Source organism: Corylus avellana, chromosome ca9, assembly GCF_901000735.1.
Source record: "Corylus avellana chromosome ca9, CavTom2PMs-1.0".
Classification (NCBI taxonomy): Eukaryota; Viridiplantae; Streptophyta; class Magnoliopsida; order Fagales; family Betulaceae; genus Corylus; species Corylus avellana.
In genome coordinates this window covers 10,290,068-10,312,327 of record NC_081549.1, presented here as the reverse complement: position 1 = coordinate 10,312,327, position 22,260 = coordinate 10,290,068, and the positions used below count along the sequence as shown (strand labels likewise).

The following is a 22,260-nucleotide window of genomic DNA, read 5'->3' as shown; positions in this document are numbered from 1 at the left end:
TGTGTGATAAATTACTCAATTTTCATTTCAAGTTATGTTTATCATTTTTTTTTTTTTTTTGAACCCCTACAATAATAATTATTTGGCAGTGATACTAGAAGAGTTTTGTAGCAAAAATGATGGTAACACTATAAGCGAGAGTGGCAATGTTTTTTAAGTATAATTTACCACACATGTAAACTCTCATAACTATTATTCCAAATATTTTCTATTTATACTCATCCCAACAAAATACAAAGGATTTAAATTAAGTTAAGCATACATAAACCTATTCATCTAAACCTAAACCTGTTGCTCATATAATTATTAGCAAATAAATCCTTGTTTCAGTTGAATCCAACCAACTGAAATGCATGCTCATCTATTAACAAACACCCAGCAAAACAAGAATTTCCCAAAAGCTAAACCAAATAATAATTGAGACATCAAAACTAACACCTCTTGCATTGCAAAATCCACTTCATTCAAACAAGATCAACACTAGGGAAGAGCATGAGAACGAAATATAAGAGGGTAGGTACAGCAAAATCCACTGGTCCAACACTGCATAAGGAAGATCCATACAAATTGAGATTCATCAGTAAGAGCATCAGACTCATTTGTATAAATTTGAAACTTAATGCAACACTCTTTTCCGCTTCTTTTTTATGTATATATGCTTGTGGTTGGGCAGTTGATAAAACTTTGATTTCCCAGATATCCATTACTGAATAAAAATAAAAAATAAAATAAAAAACTAAAAGAATGCCATGAAAATTAGGTGGACTTACCACAGAAAGCAGTGGGCCTTGCTTAAACTTGTCGTGAAATGAAAATGCTATTGGCTTTGGATGGTCTCCAGGTCCTCTAACGAACCCACTGATCATGCCAAATCATAGATTAGTATGCGTCTAAAATACTATTCTATTCAATTAAACTTATCAGACCCAATAAAATTTGTAGGTATGAATGAACAAGTTCACCATTTAAACAGCAAAAATTAAAAAAAAAAAAAAAAAGGAAAAAGAAAGGAAGAAAGAAGAAGCTACTGGCACTAAACCAAAATGATGAACTCACATTAGTGATGCGGAAACCAGGGGAGTCCTTCTAGTATCATATATGGCGATCAGACCCCTGTATAGTTCATCTCCACCTTTGTAAGATACAGCCAATCGCTCTCCTGAAGCATCCCAGGCTAGCTTCTCGATTCCCTCACTGAATGAAAAATAGCATATGTAAATTGTTTGGTCCAGAATGTTAACATGCACAACACGTGGTGTAAATTAGAACTGATATATCTACCCTCAGACTATTACCTTGAAAAAATAACATCACTTAAATCTAATAGCCTAAAAATCTTCTTTCAAATCAATATAACAGTAACAAAGAAAAACCATGGGCTCCAGAAGCTGTGATTAATTCGATTAACCACCCAAAACAAGAATTGTACATAATTAGTCTGAGAATAGTGAAATTAGACACAAGGTTCAAATCCCTCTGAAAAGAAAAATGAAAGAAAATGTGAAAGCATTGCAATTTATAAATCAAACAAAAATAAAAGGAGATGGTAGATAGTAAGAAGTTCAACAGAGATCCATCAACAGGACAAGATAAAAATCCAACATGTTATTTTTTGGGGCAGCGAGGGGTGTGTGTGTGTGCGTGTGGTAGGGGTGGGGGGAAGAAGGGGGTGGATAGAGATCAAGAAACCTAACAAAAATAGCCAAAGATACAATGGGGAAAAGAGCAACGTAAGAAACTTGGGACGGAGAACAGAATTACATGAAAGTGATGTTGGAAATTAATCTTGAAATTCTAGATATATTTAATGAAGTTCATGTCCTAGTCCACCCATCAGTATACGTTCAAGAACGAGTAGAAAGCCATGTGCCAGTGGTAAATTTGGTTCTAGAAAACTTTTGAGAGCTATAAGAAAGGGATTCTAGTTTGTTGGGTATGAGAGTCATCAATGTACAATTTCTCGTAAAACAAGAGCTCTCCTCGTATTTTGTAAGACCAGAACAGAGTTAATTGACCAGTCCCCAAGTTTTGTGATCTAAGTCATTTCCCTTAAAGAAATTCCCAACAGCGTTCTGTTTGTCTCTAACAGTGGTATCAGAGCATTACTTTGCAGCTCACATTTCTTTTAGACCACATGGCGATCAGCTCTAACACAATGTTCTGATATACTCCAAGTCAGGTTCTAATTTTTGAAGGAGAGAACAATGACTATAGCACAGCCAAATGAAGGCCCTCTTTATCTCACAAAACCTCTGGGACATGGTTGAAGATGGCTATGAAAAAACCACCACAGGCGGGAAACTTTTTATCTAGGACTCTGGCATAACTAAAGGTATATAAGGAGAATGCAAAGAGATATGCGAATGCCCTATGGTGTATTCAGCTGGGGCTAAGCATATCTATCTTTTCTAGAATTTTTGAAGGTAGAAGGCAAAGGTAGCTTGGGAGATCTTATAAAAGGAGTTTCAAGGCTCTGACAAAGTCCCTTTCGTCAAGTTTAAACCTTATGCAGACATTTTGGCAATTTTGCAAGAAAAGATACTGAGAATGTTGTGATTTCCTTTAAAGGGTGGCTAAAATAGAGAACTGATTAAAAGTTTCCGTTATATGATATAAGAAATTAAAATTCTTGAAAAGATCCTCAGAAGTTTACCCCAAATAGTTGAGCATGTTGTTGCGGCACAAGAGGAAAGCCAAAAATTAGTCCAAATGTTCATGTAGGAACTAAAGGGTCTATTGAAGCCATGAGAAAAGAACGAGCAGGTTCACAGAGAGACCATTGGAGCAAGCCTTTCAATCAAAAACTGTTTCAAAAAAAGTATGGAGAGAAAGAGAACCAAAGATCAGCCTCAAAATTTCAGATTGGGAAGAGGCAAATCAAGGACCAGCCGTGACCGTGGAAAAGAAATAAGTAATCAGAACAGCTAATCAAACTCGAGAAGTAACAATAGAGGTGCTCCTCGTTACAATATTTGCGAAAAGAACAATCATGACACCAAGGATTGTTGGTTTAAACAATGGACTCGATTCTGACCGTCTTGAAATAAATTGTCAACAGAATCAGAAGAATGAAGCAAATTTTTCTGAGGAAAGCAATGTACATTCTCAAGAAGAAGAAGAAGATACTTAGTCCTGAACAGCAGCCATGTGATGGGAATCAAAACAAGCTTTGTTAGCTTGGGTGAGACATTTAAATCGAAAGAGAAGCTTGGAGATGGCAAATATGCAAAGGTGGAAGGAAAAGGCATCAGTGCTGTGCAATCTAAGGAAGGTACTTCCTTCTAAACTTCAAAAGAGTGGTTTATGATCGATATCTCAAAATCTGTAGAGTGTGGGCTAATTAGTATGAAAAGGCTATATGTTGATATTTGATGAAGATCGGTGCACAATTGTTGACAAGAAGAGAAGAAACTCTAGTCCAGATGTTTCCTAATAGGGTGTTCCCCTTCCCTGTGCTACACAAAGGAGATTTTGCCTAAAAATCTGAAAATATGGATAAATCCATACTGTGGCATATGATATATGGCCATTTGAATAATTAAAGTCTCAAATTATTGAGACAAGGATACATGGTGATTCTGCTCCCATCAATTGATCTAATAGGAGTGAGTGGTGTATCTATGGTAAAATGCATAGATTACCCTTTTCAAAGACTGCATGGAGACTAAAAGAAGCACTTGAACTTGTCCATGCTGATATTTGTGTGTCCTACTACGGCACTATCTCTTAAAAATAGGTGATCGTTTCTTCTCTTTGTTGACATTTATTCCAGCATGATGTGGTTATATTTTCTAGAGCAGAAATCAAAACTATTTTATTTTTCTTCAGTTCATGGCCTTTGTGTAAAGAGAAGCGGCCATCAGATAGAAAGCCTAAGAACTGATCGTGATGGTGCATTTTTCCATGCCATCCTGTAACTGATGCAAGAAAAAAAAAAAAAAAAACATAAGGAGACAGCTGAACAGTACCCAAAGTGCCCAACAGATTGGCATGGCTGGGCAAGAGAAACCAAAGCATTTTGGAGATGGAAAGAAGCATGTTGAAGAAGAAAGGATAGCAGAATAAAGAAGTGCACGTTCTAGCAAGATTTGAAGAGGCAAAAGACACAAGTAAAGATGAATAAGAGATGCCTGTGCCACTATCAAGCACAGGCACTCCAGCAACCAGCCCAAGTCCCTTGCCACCATCAAGTTGAATGTTTTCAGTCTCATCTAGAAGATTATGAATCATATGACGTTTCTTATCACAACTGTGAGCATAGAATAATGAAGATGCAGATAGAAAGGAAGATTGAGTAAATCCTAAGGAGGAAGAAACGAAAATGATTGAGAAGAATAATACAAGGCAGCTTTGTGGATAAAGCAAACGGAAAGAAGATATTGTCCTGAAATGGTTTATAACACAAAATAAAATGAAGATGGTTCTCTTCAGAAAGTCTAGCTAAAGAATGCACGCAACAACCAGGAGTTGGTTTCAAAGAGACATTTGCACCAGTTTCTCGCATGGAGACCATAAGGACTGTCTTGGCACTAGCAGCTGAACCAAGTTTAGAAGTTTATCAACTACACGTGAAATCGAAATCAGCTTTGTTGAATGGAGAAATTGACAAATTCTATGAAGAGCAGCCATGTGATTAAAGGCCAAGAAGATGTGGGGTATCCACTCCAAAAAGTGTTTTACAAGTCGAAAAGAAGCATCAAGTGCTTGGAATAGCAAAATTGACACATTGACACATTTTTAGATGCATGGATTCAAAAGAAGCCCATGTGAGTCCTCACTGTATGTGAAGACTACCATGACTTTCTAATACTATGTCTTTATGCGGATGATTTGATATGTTTGAACAACAATTTCAACAATAATTGTAGATTTTAGAAGAGCTATTATGAACCAAATTGAGATGACAGACCTCAGCCTTAGGAGATAATTTTTAGGAATGCAAGTGAACTCTGGGACAAATTTTATTTTTCAAGAAAAATACACTACTGATCTTTTAGAAGTTTTACATCTGCCAGTGCAAGCCTTGACCTACACCTATGACAGTTGACAACAAGCTCTCTAAGAATGATGGTAAGGAGAAGGTTGCTGAGACTATCTATTGGGGACTCGTTGGATCACTCATCTATCTTGCAAACACAAGGCGTGACATTGTCCATACAGTGGCATTCTCTCAATACTTCATGAACCCAGAAAGCTTCATTTTGCAGCAGCTTAGCAGATTTCAAGATACATCCAACGAACCAAAAACTTCAGAATTTTATACCACGCTTAATAAGGCAGTCAATTGGTTGGCTTAACCAACAGTGACTGGGCAGCTTCTGTTGATGATAGGATGAGCAAGTCAGGCTATGTATTTCGTATGGGATAAAAGGTTATATCTTGATCATTGAAGAAGCAAACAGTGGCATTATCAATAGAAGAGGCAGAGCAGCCACAAGCGCAGAGAGCGAAATGCCTTTGCTTAGAAGACTTAGAGATTTGCAGCAAGAGCAAGCATCTGCCACAACCATATACTGTGACATGTCTGCCACAGCACATGACCCAGAATCCTGTGTTTCTTAGTTGCACAAAGCATGTTGAAATTCACCATCGCTTTAATAGAGCTGGTTGTAAAAAAAAATCTTTATTTTTGAGAGAAGTTAGGTGTGCTAGATTTCTCAAAACTAAGGGAACTGTTGGAAATTAATTTTGACATCCGGATATAGTTAATAAAGTTAATGTACAAGTCCATGTATCACACAAGTTCATGAACGAGTAGAGGTTCCATTCATGTACCAATAGTAATAAATGTGGTTCTGGAATTCTTTTTGAGAACTATGAAAAGGAAGAGATGCTGCTTTCTTTGGCCTGAGAGTCGCCAGTAAAAAATTCAGTGTAAAACCAGACCTCTTCTCATCCTTTGTAAGTTCAGAAGAGAGATAATACACCAAGCCCTTGTTTTTGTTCTCTAATATTTCCCTAAAAGAAATTGGTTATCACTTTCTGCTGTCCCCGAGTAGAAACTGGGCTGCTCACTTAAGGCCTATCAAGCCAGAAAATTATGCTAACTCATACCATGGAATTAAAAAAAAAAAAAAAAAATGACCTTATGTGGAAAAATGAGGTCACAGTATGCATAAGATTCTAGAAGTTTCAAAAACAAAAATTCTACTTCCACTAAATAATAGCTTATTTAGCACAAAAATGAAACTATACATCGGTATCACCATATATAAACATGAGTCAATTTAATCAAGGACATTCTAGTAACATCATGCCGAGACTAGCAAAGAAAGGTATCCAGCTTCTTAGACTCCACATCATCCCATCAAAAAATTCCACTTTGGCCCCAGAGTATAATAAATAAGATGTCTTTCATAATTAGCTCTTTCAAGAATTAGTTTAGGCAAAAATTTTAGGCTATGACCAAAAAAAGTAAATAAAGAAAATTGTTGAGCATTTCCAAACCAAAAGTACAATTAAACAAAAAGGTCAATTTATCTCTACCTGCCTGTCAAGGACATTATCTCTGGCAAATCAACTGGTAATAGATGTGCATCTGGAAAAAGAAAAAAACAAACAGTCATGGGCAAGAAACAAACCATGTCTGCCAAAAGGTAACACCTTGATCTATTATTTAAAGCAATAATATATCATTATCTATATATATGTATGTATGTAAATATGTTTGTAAGATGTGCATATATATATATATATATAAAAGGTCCACGGCCCAAAAGCATGCTAAATTGATATTTCTAGACGTTTATGACATTGTTACAAGTGGAAGAGATTGATAGGTCCCAGTCAAAGTGTATGGAATACAATAAAAATTAACTAATAATCTCAACTTAACTTAGGGTGGGAGTAACCACAGTACAAATCAATCACTTAAAAATATCTCACTGCCTTCTACTATTCTAATAACACAGTTTTTATGCTACCCACAAGCAGTAACCCACTAACATACTAACTCTAATACCCCACTAATACTACAATGCAACTTGACTTCCACCCACGTGCCTATCAGAGATTGCCTGGGGAATTCGCCCTGAAATTTTGAATCTGAACGCCATCATGGTAATCACAACATATTAAAGCTGTAGGTCGGTTGAGATACTTTATGCAAGTAACAGAACATACTACACTAATAAAATTTGTTTGTTGCAAAAGAAATGCTTGATAAATCTGTAAGAGGCTGTACTTTTGTAAAGTGGAATGGTTGAGAAAACTATGATCAAACTCTGAACTTTGACTCTACACATGAAGAGCTGTTTACTAATAAAGGTATAAGTGAGAAATGTTGTTTCCTATTTTACATTTTTAATATGAAGAGGAAATTGGAATGAGATTGGAGTTCTCCATTCTCCAATTTTTGGGTGGAAATCCAGCATCTAGTTACGATTAAGAAAGATAATGCGGGACTTTTCTTTTTTCTTTTTCTTTGTTTTTGTTTCTCCTTCTATGAAAGGCGGTTTCTAATTGGTTCATAGATGATGCCATCATGCCATAATCTAACATGTAACCCTATCATTCAAGAGAAAACTATACGAATTGAGAAATATGGTTTCAGTACCTATGATCATATAATTGCCAAAAATTTTGCGTAAGCTTGTGCTAAAATATAAATTTTCAAATTTTCATTAATTGTGCTTCTATGAATGGTTCTAATACAGCTATGTGGCTCGACCCATGAAACCCTGTAGGTAGTTCGATCAACTAATGCCTCAACTGCTGTAGCTTCTATTCGTTCATAGACTGCTGGATCCACCACCTTTATATTCTATTTCAGTCTTGGCTCTCTTCGCACTAGCGTTAAGAGCAAATGAAAGCTTTTTCAGTACTTCGGTTAGAGAGATGCCCGAACGATATAGATAGGGTTGAAGCATTCAGCACTAGGGGTTCTATTCTTTTATCCCTAGTGGTTCTCCGGGATTTCCGCTCTATCCCTCGGCTCTCTCTTACGGAAGAGCATTCCAACTCATGTTATGGTCTAGATCCCCAAATATGGTCAATGAACTTGTAACGACCTAGAGAAAAGCGCTAGCCACATCTAGGCTATCATCCCCAAAGGACTAGTCAATTTGACATTACTAGGTGGATCGTTACAAATGGTATTAGACCTACCTAGTAATGCCAGGCTGTGGTATTAAAGTACTGCATGACGTGGCCCTGGCGAGGACGTCAGGAATTAAAGAGGGGGAGTTTATAACACCCCGGTCGCATATCGGGAAGATGAGAAGTAGCCTACATAGAGTGGGTGATTTATACAAATAATCATGGGTGTTAAGTCCCACATTGCTTAGTTACTAGATGAAATTGTGCCTTATAATGGATTCTAGAGAAGCTCTAAATTGACTAATCATTTTGGGGTGATAGTGCAAATATGGCTAGCGCTTTTCCCTAGGCCATTATAGAACTCCTCGCTTTAGTCCATTATTTTCCTTCTTTCAATTCTTTGGGCTCAGGCCAATGGTAGTCATGGGTTCTTAGAACATCATAAACTCTATTGCAAGTCAGAGTTTCATGGGTAGGGTCTAAGGGTGAAAAAAGCGGTTAAGGTTAGCAGTTATTGGCTAAAACCGCTAACCGCAACCACCTAGGCGATTAGTAAAATCGAATAACCACCTCCACTAACTGCCTAAGCGGTTAGCAGTTATTTAGTAATTGCCGGTTAGTGGTTATTAACTAATATATATATTAGCGATTTTTCCAAATCCTAAAACCGCTAACCGGTTTTTTCTAACCGCCTTTAAAAGCGGTTATGCGATTAAAAGTTAGCGGTTAGCGGGCGGTCAATAACTGCTAGCTATTACAACCCTACTAGGGTCTCATGAAGACGTAAATAACAAGGTTTTGATGCTCATATTTTGATATCCATATTATGACACTTTTTTTTTTTTTTTTTTTTTTTTTAACATGTCCGCACAAGAGGGGGAAGAGAAATTTGAACTAGTGACCTCCACTTCATTAGAGGGGGAAGGTTTGGATGCTCATTTTTTGATATCCATATTATGACACTTCTATACCAACCTAAATATTGCCCTCATCTATTCCAATGCATGCACATAACCAACACATGAATCACATTGACATTAGTGTTTCACCAAAGTTGAATGTTTTTAAACACTCCGATAACTTTGGAAAAACAATGGACACACATCTATGGCTTGTAATTGAATATGGATTTTAGGAGGGGTGGATTTGGATTTAGAGGTCCAATCCAAAATTCCAATTCGGACCCTTTAGTAAACGCATGTATTTGAATTTGCGGCCAATCAACGACTTTATGCAAGAGAACCCTCATAAAGCCAATTTTTCATCCATACAAGTCCTCTGTCCTCTCCCTGACCAATAAGCTTTCTCGAATTCACTGGCCAAATGGCCATCTCTCTCTCTCACACACACATACTTCAATTCAATTTTGATCTCAACAAAATTCATTTATTACATTACTAATGATGTTATTTTAAATCAGCCCCATATTTCTGCATATGCATATGTCCATGCTCAATTGCTAAAATTTCAAGCACCAGACCTGAGCTCTATTATAGACTTTCTTCCCCAGCAATCACCAGCCCATGAAAGGTAGAACGGGAAAAATGGCTGCCATTTAGTTTTTCATTTTTATTTTCATTTTTTTTTTTGATAAGTAATGGAAAATGAGGGGTGCAACACGAGGACTTCCCAAGAGGTCACCCATCCTAGTACTACTAATATTTTTTTTTTTTTTTTTTTTTATAAATAAGTGATTCATTGAAAAGAGCAGAAGGGCGCAACCCTAGTACACAGGAAGTATACAAAGAAAGGCCCCACTAAAGGCAGAAAGAAGAACATAAAGATAAAAATTGATAAACAGTAGAAAATTGAGGCACACTAAAAGCGTTGGCCCAATGGAACAGAGTTTGAATAAACAACTTTTTGAGCTCTTCCATTGACCTTTCTTGATCTTCAAAACATCTTCCATTCCGCTCTCGCCCAATAATCCACATGACGCACAGTGGTGCAATTCACCATACCTCCTTAGCTGAAATATTGTCTTGCTGACCGCGCCAACAAGCTAATAAGTTTACCACTCCTCTAGGCATGACCCTGTTAACAGCAAAAAGGGAGAAAACCATACTCCATAAAGCTCGGGCCACTTCACAGTGAAGGAGAAGATGGTTTACAGACTCACCACTGTGCTTGCACATACAACACCATCCCACCACAATGATACCTCGTTTACGCAAATTATCCAAGGTCAAAATCTTTCCAAGAGTTGCCGTCCACACAAAGAAACTAACTCTCAATGGAACTTTTACTTTCCATATACTCCTCCATGGTAAAGAGGATGTCCCCAAGGAAGAAAGCTTACGAAAAAAAAAGACCTGACCTCAAAGATATGTCGTTTAGAAGAAGTCCACCGCATACAATCCGACACCCCCATGTGATTACGGAAGGCATATAACTTCCCAAAAAAAGCCATCACCACCTCTACCTCCGAATCCTGTACCACCCGTGAAAAAGGAACATTCCACTGTATAACACCATTGACCAGCTGCATATGATCCCTAACCCATGCCTCCTTATTACTCGCAATTTGAAATAATGCAGGAAATGCTTCCTTTAAGGACTAATCCCCGCACCAAATATCGTGCCAAAATCTAATGCAGGAAATGCTTCATTTATGAAAGCAAAAATTTGTTACCCTTTGATTTGTAGGGATAAAGAACATTATAAATGAGAAAAAAATTTCCTCATCATTTAAACAGTTCTGTAAGAACAATAAATTTATTTCCATTTAGTGTTTTGAGAAAGAAAGAGGGATCCAAGCAAGTTAAAGGAGAGAGAAAGAGAGATAAAGGAATTTCAAATCTGAATTCATAGAGCAACCCGAATTCATAAACCATTGAAGTATCCAAATGATAGATTTCAAACCCCTCCATAAAATTAACTAAGTGTATAAAGATAATTAAACTTTGGTGAAAATGAAAATTTCAAAATAAGGGGGAGCATTGAAAAAAGTAATTTAATACCATATAAACCTCTCTAGGGATAAGTTTAGAACTTACATACCACTTAAGCATTTAGATTTCAAATTAAAGTATTTAGAATCCAAAAAGTTCAAATGTATGACTTTGAAGATCTATATTTGGATATATATTGAACATACTAAAAAAAGAAATTGAAATCAAAGGTGTACTTAGAGGCGCCTTACAATTTTAATGAGATTAGTGTATTGCTTATCAAAAAAAATAAATTTCATTGAAATTTTTCCTTTGGAAATTTCCTGAAAAGCTAGTCATAGGTTCTTCTCTCATCGGAACAAAACACACACACACCTGAAAAGCTAGTCATAGGTTCTTCTCTCATCGGAACAAAACACACACACACACACACACCTGAAAAGCTAGTCATAGGTTCTTCTCTCATCGGAACAAAACACACACACACACACATAAAGCCCAAACAGAACACACACACACACACACACACACATAAAGCCCAAACAGACACGTTTCATATGTTTTTACCAATTTACTTCTAGCAATCAAGTTAATGCTACTCCCTCATCCCCCTCACTTCGTTGGTCTTACAAGGGGATTTCAACTTTTTTAAGGGAACATTAATAATTGCTTTCACATTCACATACAAAGGCATTATTTTTCAATACACTCCCCTCCTTTACTTAGTTTTATTATATTTTAATACAAAATAAGGGTAGTTAGAGAACCCGTAGAATGTGTGTTATTCTAGGAAAGTGGATGGCTATTTTGGGAAATTTCAAAAAGGATATACAGGAGGACCAGCAACATAGGATAGAGAGAGTAATATATAACACAAGATCTTGAGGCTTACACCAATCACACTACCATGCAATGCCTTATCTCATACCTTTGCCTCTACAAAGTTTGGACATATCATAGTTAATGACTCAACATAAGAATCTCAAAAATAATGTACCTAATGATGGAGGCTTTGATGCAAAGTGTATAGATCCCAATGTTGATGACTCTGAGAAAGCAATTAGTATCATACGCCCATCAGGATCCCAAGTTGCCCCCTGATTTTAAAAGAACAAAAAAGGAGTTAAACTTCCACTACTAGATGATGAACAATGGTAAGGAAAATTAAGAATAAGGAGCAGAATTAATTGACAAATAATGCATCAACAACTGCAACTCCCAACTTGTCTTCTCCTATAAGGAGAACTTCAAAGAAAAAAAAAAAACACACCAACGACCTGCCCTGAATCAAGTGGACCGAGTGCTATCCGTCTGTTTGCCGCCCAAACTGCTGCACAAAATGGTATTCAGGGGAAGTTATCACTCCTTCACCTCAAACTCGGCTACACCTCATAAACTAGATTTCGCTCCTTGCTTTTGTTAAATTATAATTAAATAACCACTTTGATGGAGAATTGGGAACAAGAATTTCCTTTGCTAGGAAGTGTTGAGGAAGATCCAGATTCTGATTATTAGACCGTCTGTGTGCAATGGTTTACCACGGGGCACCATAGCATGTCGGACATAAGGGGCAAAAAAGGCTCTGACTACTATACCAACGGAAATAAGGAGAGTCCAGGATTATATAAGAGTTTAATAGGAAAAAAAGTTGATCCGCAGGGACCCAAATGAATTGGCTTACTAGAAAAAAGCCTTGTTCTTTGGAAGATCTTTCTCTTATTTGGTACTGCACTTGGATTCACTATCGCTAATGACTTGGTATAGAGTCCGTGTAGTCGTCGGCCTTCCCACTAGAAGTGAAAGTCATTGCTCAGCCTTAGTCTTGGGCTGATCTCACATTTCAATCAACCCCTTCGTACTTAAGACTGGTATATCAATAGCAATCCCAATCCAGACTAAACACTCAATCTATAGAGTGGATGGCGGTGCAGCATGCAATTACCCACCATACAGACTCTTACATGCCGATGGATCTTATCACACCCTTGCTGATCCAATGGCAGAGAAAGAGCACATTCAAGAATTTATATTCTGTTTACTGAATCACATGAAATTTTACCTAACTCCAATGACTAGATTTTGTTTTTCAACTGGAAGTCGGCTTTTGTGATTTCAACAGTCTACCGATGGCAACATGCAACGAATTGAGTTGCGCTAGCACGAAAGCCATTGCAGAAGCCCATCTCAAGGCCTAGAGGCAGGACAAGGGTCTTGGTCAATTACAAGCAAGCGTGTTGTACCTTGTGCAGTGATAAATCCCAAGCAGCATTTTTGTTGGAAGGATTTTTTTTAAGAGCCAGCTCAGAATGGTTTTGGATCAATTCCACCAGCACTTCAAAACGATTATTGGTTGATGTTCCGAATCCCATCTAACTTTGTCATAGGCTTTCTAAAAGTCAACCTTAAGAGCAGGGAGGGCAAAAGCTCATGTGATAGTTCTTTGGTTTCGAGAGGCATTTCACCCCTAACCACAGCACATCCGTTAATTCCACCATATCGTTTAGAAGGATAACCGATGACAGTGCCAATTGAAGGTGACCAGAACCAGGACCCACGGACACACAAGCAAAAGTGAAAAGTAAAGACTTAATCTCCTCCAAAGTCTTCTCGCGGTCCTCAAAAGGTATGAAGGTACCATCTTCCACACCGCAACACTCTGAGTGCTGCCTACACTCCACCAACAAGCGTACAAATCAAGAACTCGTCTAGGCATAACCCAAGACAACCCAAATGGCACAAACAACCTCACAATGAAGAAGAAGACCATCCACGGACTCCCCATCCCTTTTGCACATACAATACCTATCAATCACAATGATGTACAGCTTCTGAAGATTGTCCATGGTAAGGAACTTTCCTAGGGCCACCGACCACACGAAAAAGGCCACCATCAACGGAATCTTAGTCCGCCAAACATTTTTCAAAGGAAAAAGACGCAATCATGACAACACATGACACTATAGAAAGATTTAACACCAAACAAACCCTTTTTGGAAGGGACCCACCACAGATTGTCCTCTCCTTCCCGTCTCACTCTCGCTAAATTCAACACCCTGAAAAACGAGGCAAAGGTTTCCACCTCCCAATCATAAGCCACTCTAGTAAAGCTCACGTTCCACTGAATGGAACCTCCAAAAACTTCCACAAAAGTCGCAATAAAAGCATCCTTTATGCCAGCAATACTAAATAAAATAGGAAAGGCTTCCTTAAGGGTTGTATCCCCACACCAAAGTTCATGCTAGAATCTAACCTTGAAACCATCTCCCACCTCAAATTTAGTATGACCACAAGACGTCCCCCAACCTCTCCTAATATTCTTCCATAAACCCACCCCATACGCTTCAATGGGCTCACTAGAACATCACCCTCTCCATAAGCTTACATATTTAGAGTCCACTACCACTCTCCACTAAGCCTCTCTCTCAAGCCTATAACGCCAAAGCCATTTACCTAAGAGAGCATGATTGAACCTCAACAATTTCCTAATCTCCAACCCTTCCTCAAATATTGGCGTACAAACCTTAGGCCAACTCACCTGGTGATATTTGAACTCTTAAACCTAAACCACCCATAAGAAATCACGTTGGAGCTTCTCAATATGGTTTGCAACACTCATAGGGAGAGGAAAGAGGGAAATGAAGTAACTAGGTAAGTTGGATAGAGTGCTCTTGATAAGGGTAATCCTACCACCCTTAGACAAATACAACATTTTTCAACTAGCCAACCAATGTTTTATCTTCTCAATAACATCGTTCCAAATATGCTTGGCCTTATGGGAAGCTCCTAGTGGAACACCAAGATACTTCAAGGGCAGGGATGCAACCTCACAACCCAGAATCCCAACCAACCCAGCCGCATTATCAACATATCCTACACGAACCAATTCCAACTTGGCTAAGTTCGTCTTCAAACCTAACACAACTTCAAATAATAAGAATAAACTCCGTAAATTGCACAGATGATTTGGGTCAGCCCTACAATGTCCCCAAAGAGAAGCCAAACAACAAACCTCCACTCACTGCCGCTAAAATCATCACACCCAGTGCCTCCATCACTATGACAAACAACAAAGGAGACAAAGAATCCCTTGCCTCAAGCCACAAGAGCTGCTAAAGAAGCCTGCGTGAGAGCCATCACCAAAACTGAGAACCGCACCGAGAAGATACAATGAGTTATCCAAGAGCACCATTTCCCCCCAAACCCACATCTTCTTAGCATGTACAACATGAAATCCCAATTAACATAATCATAAGCTTTTTCTAAGTCCATTTTACAAATAACCCCCGGTTCTCTAGATCTCAATTTGCTATCAAGGCATTCATTGGCAACAAGAATAGCATCTAGAATTTGCCTGCCTCAGATGAATGCATTTTGTGACATAGAAATAATCTTCTCCAATACCAAGGCAAATTCCACACACAAATGAGCTTTTGTTCTTCAATAAATTATTATTCATTAAAATAATAATAATAATAAAATAAATAAATAAATAAAAAGACCTCCCATATGACTGATATATGGCAGTGCAACCCTATCTGCATAGGATGACAGCACAACAATTTTTCATACAGCACTGAGAACAGTACCTCCGAGTACCATTTTTAAATGGTTTTTGTTCCTAGATTATGGTGGGCTGACTTAGGTTTTCTGTGGTGAGGATTATTAGGGTTTAAGGGTGTAAAATCTAGGTCAGATTGAACAGTATAAAGGCTGGATGAGTTTTGCAAATTAAAGACAAAAGACAAGCTTCTAGGCATCCCAGCTAGATTTCTCAAGCATCACACCTAGTGTTTCATTGGCATCATCGCTTGAAGAAGGATTATATCACACAAACCTCAAATAAAGCTTCATAACTTCTGAAAAGTTTAACAAATGAATTGCATATTGAGTACAAAACACCAACTCTATACAAATAGACAACTAATACCTAACCCCTAATATGATCTGGAGCTTAATGAGTTTTGATCACCAAGTCCAAACCCAATAACTATTGAAACTCGCAAACAAAAATTCAATTACCTAAGAAAAACCAAAAGACATTATGGAGTAATATACATATATATATATTGATAACCAGGTTATCCAAGTCTTCACCCCAACTAGATCCCCAAAACACCATGCAAAGCACCCCTCCACACTGGTCGGGTAAAGCTCAAACATTCACTCACGGGCGTGGCCGCTTCAAATGTTGAAAACCTCTAGGATTACAATAATAGTATCATTCGTGAATAAAGTTGATATCATTTTCATTTACCGTGACAAATCCGCTAGTTGAAGACCATGTTTCAGATGTCCATGTGTTCGTCTCCCAAAGACAAAATGTTCCATCACTACAAAGGAACAAGCTAATCAGCTTAAAATACCCTAAACTGATTTTATGTTCAATCAAGATGAAAACAAGTTAGATCAAAGTGCAGTTATTTAGGTTAATGAACATACAATTTTGCAGCAAAAAAGTAATCTCCAGTTGGCGACCATTTCATCATTGAAATACCCCCTAATCCCCGTCGAATGGGTGTCCCCACACCTGGAAATCACATTAGGAAATAAAAAAATATATTGCGAAATAAGATATTAACTTTTGTAGTTTAAAGAGATAAAATAATTACACAAAAGCAAAAGTAGAAGCTCAACAGTTAAGGTGGGACATGAGGGAAGCTGCAACTTTTTAAATCAATGATTACAGATACAGCCATCAACTACCCAATCTTATTCTTGTCAAGAAAGCAGTCAGAACTAGGATTTCTTTCTTCACATATTTCGTTAAGTGGTTCATTCATCACATGTTGATGATAAAACCATGTACTAAAAGAGTCTGAGGGGTTTCCTTCCAATGACTAAAATTGCTGATTGGAGCTTTGTCCTTTATATGCATAAAAACTTATTTTATCATCTCACTTGTTCACGCATCTTTTATATTCAAGGGTTTCAATGATAGTTTATTGTAAACGGTGAAATTGCTGCTGAGTTTTAATACATGCTAAGATGCCAAAAACTTCTGACAGGATACATCAAACTGGCAAACATAATAGCAAACAAATAGCAACAATACTGACATCTAATTACTTTCAAAGTCATTCAGCATTTGGCGAGCAAAGGGGAGTGCCAAAGGAAACTAATGACAAAGACATAGAAATGCAAGAGACAACATTGTTATTATACCTTGAGCAACGTCCCATATGGTAAATGCTGAGCTCTCATAGGAGGCAGATGCCAAATACGTGAAAATAGGTCAAGGAATTTCTACATTACACTGCTTAACAAAACCTTAGGGAAAATAATATGTGGAAGCCTACTAGTGCTGCATAAAAACAGTGTCAAAAAACAAATTAAGGCTACGTCAGAAATAAGTCTTTGCTCAAATATGAAATATCTCAAGACCACTACAAGCCTAAAGCAACTTTTGGAAAAAAGTTTGATAAAAAGTTGCCATATGCATAAGAGAGAAGATAATCACAGTTCGCGCACAAGCAATAATAATGATGATAATGAGTATGATATCTAAAATTCATGTAATAAGCGGAACTAATATTAATTAAGTACTGATATTGGTTTGGATATCTTCCATCTGGACTCCATGAGAGTGCACTAATCTGTTCATCGCTAGGATTTCGAAGAAAATCCACCAGAATATATTGCCCTCCAGAGCCTCTAGAGATGGTTCCCAAGAAGGAAGCAGCACCAGATCTCACAGATGCTGCATTGCCGGGGTAAGAAGCAGCCCAAATGCAAACTCCACCCCTGAAAGTTACATTCCATCCATTTATTGAGAAACTACATGGAGATTAAGAATTTATAGCATATCTTCCATAAGAACCTAATATGAACATATAAATTTCAATAAGCGGAATGTGACAAATATGGTACTTGCTTGCATGCGACAGCCAGCATCTTCCCACCATTTGGCCTCCACTCAAGTACTTTAACATCTCTTTGCAACTCATTGGTTAGTATGCAGGGATCCTTCCCTTCTGTTAAGATTATAATAAATTGCATTCGAAATAAGGTAAAAGGAGAAATCTCTAAAAAAACAAAGATACCAACAAAATTAGCATAGAAGCAACTCATGCTGTGGGAATGATAACTTATTGACAGCCTGAATAGGTTACAACAGACCTGAATCCTCATAGTCGCGAACTATAACTTGATTCGGCCCAGATACAAATGCAATAACATGTTTATGCTGGTGCCAGCTTACTCCATGAAGATCAACCTCCGGTAACAAGTTTACCTGTAAAGCTTATAATGTGAGAACACAAATCCAAGCCACTTTCTTGAATATGTGCTTCTCAAATGTAATTCAGCAGAATGCTACCATTCAGTTAAATTACCAGAACAGTAAAAAATAAAGTTCTAGAGTTATCTGAGACATTCAGCAAGTGTTGTGACATACTGATAATTCATTTACATAACACTTTATGCACCACATGCCCACATAAGGAAATGCAGATCCACCACCAAATTGGCATCATTTACCAATCCTCATGATGAATTTAGAACATCCAAATTCCCTTGGTTTCAAGAGATGATATGTTTATACTAAAATCATATTGTTCAACCAAGTAGTCATTGAACCGGTAAACTGAAGCATTCAGTTCCATAAAATTATAAGTGTAATGGGAAAAATGCCATACATCATTAGGATAAAAGAGGCGTTTGATGGAGCGATTGAAAATTCCCTGCAATGTTTCCACTAAACCCTTTCTCTGAGCCCTATCATAGGTCATCCGTCCTTGTTGTTCTGTGTCCTGCTCAAAACTCGCCGGCGCCGTTTGACCGGACTGAAACGGAACCGGGCTGAATACCATTCCCTATATCCAATTACATACAGAAATTGATTTATTTAAATAAATAAACAAACAAACATATAAATGCATACACGTATGAGCATTAGTACATTACGAAGACTCACAAGAAGTTTGCCGTAAGTGTCCTTGGCTCCATCGTCCGATAGATTCTCCGCGGTAACTGCAGAATCTATGTGTCAGTATTACTTCTAACACTCTTCTTTTCAGAATCACAAACCCTAAAATTCTATGCAACTGAATTCATATATATATATATAGAGAGAGAGAGAGAGAAGTTAATACTGAGGTCTCGATTGATTTCACAGATGGTGACGGAACCAGGCTGAGGAAACGAAGGCATGTTTAAGGAGAATATTTGCTTCCCAGTGCAGGCCGCGGAGTGGTGAGTGTTGAAGGCAAATGAAGTGGGACTGGTTTCAGCCTAATTTCCGGAATTCGATTCTTGCGACCAAAAACTCCCTTCCCGCGAGACTCGTTTTTTAAAGCTGCTTTTGTATAAACCTAGTTTGGGATTGTAGTTTGATCTCTAGTGTTTTATTGGAACTACTGGCTAATATTAGTACTAGTAGAAGAACATTCACTCTGCTCATGTCTACTGCCCATGGGTCTAATTAAGTTTGCAAGGGGAACGATTAGGAGGTATTTTGGAAATTTTCTTAATACGTCCATACAACTAAAGTTTAGAGTTTTTCCTATATATATATATATATGCTATAATGTGACCCTGAATCATTAAAAAAAAAATACAGCCGCCTCTCTGTGGACGTAAGCAATTTGTCGAACCACATTAAATCATGTCTCGACTCTCTCTCTCTTAATCTCTATTTTCAATTCTATATTGTTCATCAATTATTGTGCACGGTAACAACATGTTTGATCTCAGGGTGGCAGCGCTTCAATGACAAAGATGATGAGGGTTCTGCGTTCGTTGAAGAAGTTTCTGGAGAATTTTCGGGCTAATGAGCATGATGTGGAGCGGGTCCTTTCTATTGGGCTAGGCTTTAAGCCCAAATCTTGGTGTGGCTTAACGTTGAGGGTTGGGCCTAAGGTAAAGTTGAAGAAGGCCAGGCCTCATCGTATGAGTTCGGTTTCTAGGGTGTTTCTGGATCTAGATCCGGTTCTGAATCTGGTTTCGGTTCTAGCAACCTCCAGCGATCTCCAATAAGGGTCTAGGAAGTATCGACAGTTTGAAAAGGAGAAACTCAAACTCGAAAATGGTTTTATGAAATTAAAAAACAAAACAAAACAAAACAAATGATTTAATATTTTTTATTTTAGAAAAGTTTAATATTTTTTACTATCGATGTTGTTTCAAACTTTAAATTAAGTCAATGTGTTTCCGACTCTCTCCAAAACACAACAATTATTAATGCTAAAATTTGGGAGGACATTAACAATAGAGTAGTAGTTCAAGGATCTTAAATAAGTCCATATATACTATCTTGCTATTTGTGCATTTTTCTCTGCCTTCCACAACTCCACAAAAGTTCCATTTGGCCATTCAATTCTTTCACACTGAAGAGTTTCAAGAAACCAGTCATCTCAGCCCAAACTTGCTCGGATACAGAGTCAAAGACCCTTAGCAAGACAACCTCATTACCCATCTCAAAAAGCTCAAAACCATCCTCGATCTCCACAAGCTAATGTCAAACATAAAATGTGGTCCTTTTGTTTCCATACAATTGATGTCCAATGGAGGAACATTGATAATCTAAATGTTAGTATTAGCGCATTTATTCACAAATACCCACATATTTTCGAGATGTTTATGTTGTATTTATTCCTTTTGTGTGGACTAACATAGTCATTTGTTTAGTTGTAGACCCATAATGGGATGGGCCAAATTTTGTAGACACATGAGAAAGCCCTTTACTCTCACCCTATATATGAGTGAAATTGGCCTATTAAACTTCATTAGGTCATTATGTGAAAATTAGGGTTGAGAGTAATAGTCTCTCTACACAAACAAAACATAGTTTTCTTATATATGTTTGTGCATCTACAAGAGATTATGAGAGGCGGATATTGAAAGTTTGTCTCGTGATTAATGGAGGTATGTGATTCTTATCCTTGGTCTATACATGCTATGGAGAAAGAACAGATTTATTATTAAAATTATAATAATTGGTATAAGAGTCATCTGTTTCTTTTATTCATGGTTGTAAAAAAAATCTTGTTTTCAATTGTATTATTTTTATTTGTGTGGAAAATAAAAGATGTGTTTTAACGGTGGTTTGTTTCTGTGGAGACTGTCATAATGGATTATCGTATGTGGTTTTTTTGGGCTTATATTTTGTATGAATCATAATGAAAAGCATAAAATTTTCATATTTTTCATCATGGGCACACATACTGACTGAATGCATAAATATTAAAAGCGTTAAACTTTGTTCGTTTTGAGATGAATTGATGGTTTTATATACTGCTACAATATTTTGGTTGAAACACTAATTTCGAGTTTAGGATTTGTTGTAGGGTATGGTTTTGAACGGCATAAAGCTTAATGATTTCAGGTAGAATATGTTTGTTTGTTTTTTCAACCCATTGAACCCAAGATCTGCTGCAGTTATCTATCAAACAAAAAAATAATAATAAATTTCAAAGCCACTCCGAAAGACCTCCTTTGGCACATTAGTATCCTCACATTTTGTGTGTGTTTTATTTTGTGGGTATTGTAAAAGCGACATTGATTTGCATTATCTTTTAATAAACAAATGGCTCTTGAATTGCATTTTGGTGGAGTTGTGCAATTTATTTCTTTATCGTGAGATTTGTTTCTATGTTTATACGAAAATGCTTTTGTATACCAAAACTGATGATTTTGAATGGTTATGTACCCGCCTATCGTGGGACTAATCATGATAAATTATTGGGATTTATTGGTTCATTGTGGATAATGTTGTTGTACATCAAAATAAATGATTTTGAATAGTTACATACCCCCCTATCATGGGACTAATCATAATAAATTATTGAAATTTACTAGTTCAATGTGGATAATGTTGTTGTACATCAAAATGAATAATTTTGAGTGGTTATGTACTTGCCTATCATAAGACTAACCAAGATGAGTTATTGTGTTTTATCGGATATTATTCAAATTAAATAAATAAATAAATTTGGGGTTATTATTTTGTGAATTGTAACAATTATACCAAGGTCCATAAAGATAATAACTTTACCTTATCGGTAAGTTATTATATGGTAGGATGATTGGGACGATGAAGAAAAATGGTTAGATACTTTGCATGGGGTTGCACAATTTTATCCTCTCAATAGCAGGTCATTTTAAGTTTTTGTATTTAATTATTTTACTTTATCATGCATAGGAGTCCATTTTGTATTGTGGACTCTAGCATAGAATTTGACAAAAATAGTGCGTAAGAGTCTATTGTGTACTTGGACTTTAGCATGAATTTGAGATAAAAATAGTGTGTAAGAATTCATTATGTGTTAAAGACTCTAGCATAGAATTGAGATAAAAAATAGTACGTAAGAGTTCATTATGTGTTAAAGACTCTAGT

General features: G+C 37.1%; 1 protein-coding gene across 1 annotated transcript; it reads right to left on the bottom strand.

Annotated features, from left to right (window-relative positions):
• Positions 1–178: 178 nt before the first annotated feature.
• Positions 179–19,310, bottom strand: LOC132191686 (aladin). Its single transcript, XM_059606777.1, has 14 exons — positions 19,019–19,310; positions 18,841–18,896; positions 18,563–18,739; positions 18,045–18,159; positions 17,800–17,899; positions 17,490–17,669; positions 17,091–17,149; positions 16,368–16,455; positions 16,183–16,258; positions 11,926–12,025; positions 6,487–6,538; positions 1,057–1,194; positions 771–858; positions 179–543 (listed from the first exon to the last, which is right to left on the bottom strand). The coding sequence occupies exons 1-14, from the start codon at positions 19,074–19,076 to the stop codon at positions 481–483; spliced, it is 1,350 nt and encodes a 449-aa protein (XP_059462760.1). The 5' UTR covers positions 19,077–19,310; the 3' UTR covers positions 179–480.
• Positions 19,311–22,260: the final 2,950 nt, after the last annotated feature.

Coding starts and splice junctions, on each gene's coding strand:
- LOC132191686 (XM_059606777.1), bottom strand. CDS start 19,076: ATGCCTTCGTTTCCTCAGCCTGGTTCCGTCACCATCTGTGAAATCAAT. Junction 17,150..17,489: donor TCATGGAGTCCAGATGGAAG/ATATCCAAACCA, acceptor ACCTATTTTCAC/GTATTTGGCATCTGCCTCCT. Junction 859..1,056: donor CTGGTTTCCGCATCACTAAT/GTGAGTTCATCA, acceptor TGGCATGATCAG/TGGGTTCGTTAGAGGACCTG.